The 7,700-nt window shown below is 42.6% G+C and overlaps 1 protein-coding gene across 1 annotated transcript; it reads right to left on the bottom strand.

Annotated features, from left to right (window-relative positions):
* Positions 1-385: 385 nt before the first annotated feature.
* Positions 386-2,194, bottom strand: LOC127316862 (large ribosomal subunit protein eL31). Its single transcript, XM_051347335.2, has 2 exons — positions 2,021-2,194; positions 386-808 (listed from the first exon to the last, which is right to left on the bottom strand). The coding sequence occupies exons 1-2, from the start codon at positions 2,107-2,109 to the stop codon at positions 529-531; spliced, it is 369 nt and encodes a 122-aa protein (XP_051203295.1). The 5' UTR covers positions 2,110-2,194; the 3' UTR covers positions 386-528.
* Between the last annotated feature and the right edge of the window lie 5,506 nt (positions 2,195-7,700).

The following is a 7,700-nucleotide window of genomic DNA, read 5'->3' as shown; positions in this document are numbered from 1 at the left end:
AAATTATTTTGTTATATGTTAATAGAAAATATTATAATTTGTTACCTTATATGTGATCAATGTGCACCCAAAGCCGGAAGGTGGACTAAAAGACAAAATTAAAGCAATAATCGTATCTGGTTTTACGAATTATTTCGAGGCCCATGGCCACTCCAAGGATGAGCCAATTTTATAGGTAAACATTTAACTCAGACTCAGTCTAAACTCGCTTGAATTTTTGTAAGAGTTCAGCTGAGAAGTATAGCTCGCTGGAACTCGTTTGCAGCTCTACTTGGACAGGAGTATTGCATATACCAAATGAAATGAACCACATTTCAAACTACAGAAGTACACCTCTCAACAGCCTATTTTTCCACAGCACTGTCAATAATGAACACACAGCATGAGCAACAAACCAATCCTCAGAATTTAGATGAAGGAAAATAGATAGCTTGCGATGTTCCATACTCCAAAACTTTTGCAGGATACAAAATAGATGCTGTTGCAATGCAAAATAACTCATTCTAACGATGTAGACAAAGCTCGAGTCTAATCAGTGTCGTCGACGACCTTGGTTCCCAGCCCCTTCAAACCCTCAGCAGGCACCTCGGCAACAGTGACCAGAGAGTAGAGCTCCTCCTTGGCGTCCTCCTCGTCGTTCCTCCTGCGGGCAATCCTCACGCGAACCCTACGGGGCACGCTTCTGATCCCACTGCTCCAGATGTGCTTGTTGAGCTTCACGTCGATCCTGACATCTGAGGTGCCCATAGCCTTCTGCGCGAACTTCCTCAGCTCCTTGATGGCATTGGGAGCCTTCTTCTTGAATGTACTGTTAAACATTAGAGAATACTTTTAAAACAATACATTTACCTAATTCATAAGAACAGTTTGGCTTTATACATGTGCCTAAACAGTTCCATTCCATACAATAATGACAACATGACATCTTGCTACGTTGAGCAATAGCAGGCCTGAACTGAAGAATGTTGAGTTCAATAACAAGTAGACACTGAACTAACAGAGGCCATTCTAAGAACAGGCCTGACCTGCAGAATGTCGAGTCCAATAACAAGTAGATACTGGCCATTCCAAGAACAGTGAACAAGAATAGAAAGTTTGAGGACAAATACTGCAGGTATTACAGTTGATTATCAGATAGCTACAACTTATCACAACCTATTTCTCCGGGTTGGAAGGGATTGCAGTTGAAATTTCTCATCTATTTGAAGGGATCAAATCGGATCAAAATGCATGCAAACAGGATAGTTGGCAGGTTGAGCCAAGGCTTAGTATTTGGATCGAAGTAGTTTCCCTGCACATCCAAAGTAATTGGCTCTAACATTTGGTATCCATACTAGCCCTTCTCTTTAAGCTTTTTCAGACTTAAATATTGACAACTGCGATTGCAAGCCAATATTCCAACCCTTTGAAGCATGTTATAGGTAAGTCTAAAACAAATTTCACAAGAACCATCAGAAATGATTATCGAATGAGGGTATCGAGCTTATGAGGTTAAACATTCTAGAGGTGGGGGCAAACAAGGTCTTTAATTAGCTGAGGTATAGCTAAATAGACGAAAAGCTAAAGTGAGGGCAACTGGATGTCAAGTAGCCGCAATACTAATTTCAAATGGAATGTGATGGTACAGCTCTGTTATCTTAGCTCTCAGATCTACTAGTCACAGCAATTGTATCAAAACTAGCTGCAAGCAAAATTAAAATGGAGCGATATGGTACATCCCTGTTATAATCTAGGACACGTCTAAACTAGATCAGGTAAGTATCAGGAGGAAAGAAGACATATAACGGACAACAACCTCAGCAGCACGGAATTGTTCAATCGTCTATGCAGAATAATATGCGCGAGAGCAACAACCGTGATCTATCACCGTAAATCAAACGCTACCAATGGTCATGAGTAAAGAAAGCAGGAAAGCGTGCGTGATCAACGGTGCCGGATCTTGCAGCGGGGAACAGAACGCAAGGCAGCGAGCACTAGTAACAGCGAGGGTGGGATGGGCAGGGGAAGAGAGGTAGCGTACCAGCCATGGAGGCGCTTGTGGAGGTTGACGGTGTACTCCCTGGTGACCACCTCCTCCTTCCTCGGCGCTCCTCCCTTCTTGTCCGCCATCGCTCTCCTCCTCGGCTGCTGCTGCTTCCTCCCTCCGAGACGACTGCTTCGGTTCCGGCGGCGCGAGAGGAAAACCCTACCTGCGACGGAGGATGGACTTTATATGCCCGCGTCACGAAGATCACAGGAGCTACATGAGTTGGGCCACGAATTAGATCATGGAGGCCTGAAAGTAGGATGGGCCTTGTTTCCTAGCGGAACGAGCTGCTAGGCCGAGATGGGTTCATTTTCGGGCCGGTGATCTTGAGTTAAACGATCTACAGGCCGCAGACATTGGTACTTGGTAATGTGCAAATGTTCAGCCGTTGGGACTTTTTTTTTTGATGTAACCATATATTTCATTAGACAATCTTTTGAGATTACACATATGGTCATCACATAAGACAAACATTTGCATCGAGCAACTTTGCACAAGAAAACTCACAAGAAGTAAAACTATAAGTTCACCCTTGGAGAAACCTCTGCCTCGCCGAAACATTGTTCATCTTCCTCCACTGCCACCATGGTAGCGCTGGAAAAAGAGGCGAACAACCACCACACCTAGATCTGGGAGAGCACCGTCGCATTCAATGATGCTTTTTGAGCCGATGAACTGGGTCGTCGCAGAGGACGAGCCCGAGACTTTGTGGCACGTCGGCCGGGGATCTTCTCCATGGTCACCAGATCCCAACACCGTCATCATCTCCAGACTCAGTCGAAGAAGTCAAACGCTGCCGCCTGCCGTCATCCTCACACCCAATAGATCCGACCGTTGGGACTTGGGACTCATTACCAGGCCCAAACGCACTCTGTAATCTGAAAGACTGAGGGCCTGTTCGGTAACACTTCACTCCATCAAAACTCGTCGCTTGATCTAAAAAAAATCAAAATCAAAATCAAAACTCGTCGCTCCGCTCCACTCGTGGTGCTCTCCCGATTATACGCCTGGTCGAAGCACCGTTCGGCTAGCTCCGCTCCGTGCGAGGGTGGGTTGGTCCATTCAAAGCAAATGGAACCGGCTTGAAGCAAAGGAATCTAACCTAATGGCATATGTTGGCTGATGGGCTTGAGTCTATCAACGGCTCACCAACACCATGGACGAAGGTCATGTGCCTGGGGCATCGGAGCAAGATCGTGGTCGTGGCGGCGAGCACCTGGCGGAGGACCAAGGTCCTGGTAGCCGAGCAAATTGAACTGGAGGAGGAGGCGACGGGTGGTCTCGATTTGTCGTCGGGTATACATGAATCTGCGCCAGAGAGAAGAAGATGACCTAGTGGCAGCCTCAGTTCGGAGGCGGCGCGAGCGATTCGACCGGCGGCGTGCCGTGTGCGGCAGGATTCGAGCGGGCCATCACTCGTCTCTGTTTCATGTACCGGTTCGGTTGTGGCACTTGGCGGTGGCACTTTTTTGTAATTTTGATTAGATCCTACTTTTGTTGAAATGAGGAGCGGGGCATAGACTGCTCTGCAAAATTGCACTGTGCGCCGCTCCGCGGAGTTGATGCATTTGGCACTGCTGAGCTGGAGTGCTGCGGAACAGGCGCTGAAACGAAAGCAAAAGTTCCAACAAGCTCCACTCCACTAAAAGAAAGCAACAAAAAAAATGTTCCAAGAGGATCCGTCTTTCCCAAAAGAAACAAGATTGTGTCCGCCATGTCTGAAGCCAAACAGTTTACCGATATACAGGACTACATGAGTATATCAGATTCTGAAATGTGCGTAGAGAGCTAGGTGACATCGACCCACCCGTACGTTACCATCCGAGCTCGACGCGCATCACGACGATATGTATGCCAGGTGCGGAAAAGAAGGCTCGCATCGTGATCTTTGATTCTGAACGGCGTGGCATAAATTTGAACCAAATATGGTGCCAAGAGATTCCAAGTTGATAACCAAAGAAAGTGTAGCCCAGGCGACCACTGCTGACCACATTCAATGCATGTGGAAGTGGAACGTTTCTTACACTGAAACATCTGCTTTGATTTCGATACTCCCTCCGGTCCGGTAAAATTATTGACTAATTTGAGTCTCATTTTCCCGTATGATTCCACCAATTAGCATGTCATTTTGATTTTTTCCATTAAGGCTAGCCTTTTATGGCTAACCATAGTGCTAGTATCATAGCTAGTATCATGCACATTGGTCCCACAAAAATGCTGATGTGGCAGCTAATTAAGGAGGAGAGAGGAGATTAGAGTAACATAGGTAGATACTGTATCATAGCGCATGTCACAAGAAAAGTTAATGTCAAACAAATCTAGTGCACAAATTTGCATTGAGATTCTAAAAAGCAATAAATATAGCATGACTATGATACTACTTCATGATACTAACCACTATAGAGATAGTATCATACACAAGTATCATATGCATGATACTACTACATGATACTTACCACTATGACCAGCCTAATGCTAGTATCATAGCTAGTATCATGCACATTGGTCCCACAAAAATGCTGATGTGGCAGCTAATTAAGGAGGAGAGAGGAGATTAGAGTAACATAGGTAGATACTGTATCATAGCGCATGTCACGAGAAAAGTTAATGCCAAACAAATCTTGTGCACAAATTTGCACTGAGATTCTAAAAAGCAATAAACATAGCATGACTATGATACTACTTTATGATACTAACCACTATAGAGATAGTATAATACACAAGTATTATATGCATGATACTACTACATGATACTTATCAAGGTGGACAAATGAAGCATCATTTTGGCCCACCTCATGCAAAGAAATCTTTTCACACAACCTAGGAAAAATGAGAAAGAAGCATGCGTTGTGGCTAGGGGTAAATCTAGGAGGCAATTAATATTTTTTTTAAATAAAAGCAGGTCTTAATTCTTAGGTGTTTTGGAACAAATAGTTTATTCACAAGGAGCCTAGAATACCGGACCGGAGGGAGTACTGACTATAATGAATGTGAATAAGGCAACACAATAAAAAAAAGTATTAGTAGCACTAGCAATACAACATGTTGTCATTCGGGTGCACTTTGGTACAATAAGTTGCAACTTGGGGTGTAAACTAGTACATGATGCCACTCGTAAAGACATGTGCGGTGCCACGGTTTGCCACGGTGTTGAATGTGCACTTGCAGGCGTGTGGTAAATTCATAGAAACCCCCGAGCTGTAACGGAATTAGCAGATTAGTTCGGTCCCTAGTCCCATGTGTCGCTAACCCTAGGTAGGAAATGATTGACGACGGTGATGGCGTCGTGTCATCGGCGGTTGCAGCTTACCTCTGACGATGATAGTATGAAGAATGTGGCGAGTGTTAGGGCTGAAGCGGGTCATGGGATCGGCTCGCCATCATCATGTTGGGTCGGATGCGAAGGCTAGTAAGGGTGCCAATTGCGGCTGCAGTGGCTGCAGCTTCATCAACGGCGAGGAGCGAGCAAGGGTTACTGAAGTTACCTACTAGGACACTCAATAAAAAAAGATGTGATCATTTTTCGATGTACCTCGCTCCGAAATCATGATGGTTCTTCGAATTTCTCTGGAATGTCCAGAGTACAGATTCTATGTGTCTTCGAATTTTCCAGAGAAATGAGATGAGAAGCAAATTGTGCAATTTAGCTGGGAATCAAGCTATAATGCAGTTTGACGACAAGATGAACTCTGATATTGTGCAAAGAATCTGTGCACATAAAGATTGATAGTGACATTGCGGCAGAGATTTTGAAGCTGAAGAATGAGGTCGCTGATCAAAATAGAGTGACGTTGAGGTTGGCGATAGAGAGGAAGGTAAGGCCAAGGTTCACTTGGCAGAGATTAGGGCTAGGAATATAAAAGAATTTGTCTTTGGTAGTTGGATTTTGCATTGCATCATAAATAAATGTTTTAGCTGCACCTCAATGGAGAATTGTGGTAGCTGTAAATTTTCTTGTTAATCTTGATACAAATTTGTCTTGTCAATGTCCAAAACATAAAATACATATTTTTTGATGAATCCAACAAATATAGTAGATATGAACTTGTCTTATCAATTCCCATAACATTGTGTACATGAAATTCTTTGTTAGGAATTGATATAGAAATCTCTTGTCAATTTCTTACCAATCTCCTGAAAAAATGCCAGAAAATATAGTAGATAAAATTCACTGCATGATTCTCATAGTAGGAAGTACATATTCTGTACAAGATTCTGCATCAGGGAATTACAAGCTAACAGATGAAAATAGCGGAAATGTTTGTCCATGATTACTTACTAGATAACATATATTTATTACATTAATTCACAAAATATGCAACAACTAACTGTCGCATCAGGTGCATTTGTTGTTTTCTCAATTTTAGCTACATCTTATTCATTCACGTCAAGAAATTGAACTTGCGGATTGCCTTCACCAAAGAGCAAGAAGTAAGCAGGTCTTGGGCATGTGTTGTATGTATTATCTTGCTCTACCTCGTGCGGGAGGTTCTGTGGTATGATATGATCGTGTTGCAGCTGCCTTTTTCTTGCCTCTCCAGAACCTTGGGTGGCATGTGATGAGCTTGATTTTGCTCATTTCTTGCCTCTACCTCTACCTCTAGAATGTCTCTGCTTGGCCAGCCAGACCCTGGAAATCTGTTTCATCTACCTCTAGCAACTACATGTGCATCCTTCTAAATGCACATTAACCCATCCATGATATCATGGCCTGACAAACACATGCAACCTTTCATTTAGTTCATTAATTCCAAGTTCTCTCACAAAATCATTAATCCGTAACAATGACCATGTATTAGCGTGCAACTTGTTGGAGATATGCCCAAGAGGCAATAATAAAGTGTTTATTATATATCTTTGTGTTTACGATAAATGTTTACATACCATGCTATAATTGTATTAACCGAAACATTGATACATGTGTGCTATGTGAACAACAAGGAGTCCCTAGTAAGCCTCTTGTATAACTAGCTTGTTGATTAATAGATGATCATAGTTTCATGATCATGAACATTGGATGTTATTAATAACAAGGTTATGTCATTAGATGAATGATATAATGGACACACCCAATTAAGCGTAGCATAAGATCACGTCATTAAGTTCAATTTGCTATAAGCTTTTGATACATAGTTACCTAATCCTTCGACCATGAGATCATGTAAATCACTTATACCGGAAGGGTACTTTGATTACATCAAACGCCACTGCGTAAACGGGTGGTTATAAAGGTGGGATTAAGTATTCGGAAAATATGAGTTGAGGCATATGGATCAAGAGTGGGATATTGTCCATCCCGATGATGGATAGATATACTCTGGGCCCTCTCGGTGGAATATCGTCTAATTAGCTTGCAAGCATATGAATGGTTCATAAGAGATGACTAGGACAAAACCCGTGCTTCGCTACGGCCAAACAAATAGGTAAATAATAAATTAGTATCTTAAAAGTTAAAAGTTAAAAATCAAAAGTAGAAAGATGAACGGTAAAAACAGACCATTCACTCTCATCTTTTCTCCCAAATCTTCTAAAACGCGTCTCTTTAAGATGCTCGTAGAAGTAGGGTTAGTGTGTGCGTGATTAGAGAGCTGGATGTATGTATGTATTTACGAGTGTATACATCTGTATAGTGTTATTTAGAATCTTTTTCTCGACAAAAAATATGTTTTTTAAT

This window comes from Lolium perenne, chromosome 7 (assembly GCF_019359855.2).
Source record: "Lolium perenne isolate Kyuss_39 chromosome 7, Kyuss_2.0, whole genome shotgun sequence".
NCBI classification, from domain to species: domain Eukaryota; kingdom Viridiplantae; phylum Streptophyta; class Magnoliopsida; order Poales; family Poaceae; genus Lolium; species Lolium perenne.
This window is presented reverse-complemented; position numbering and strand designations above follow the sequence as displayed.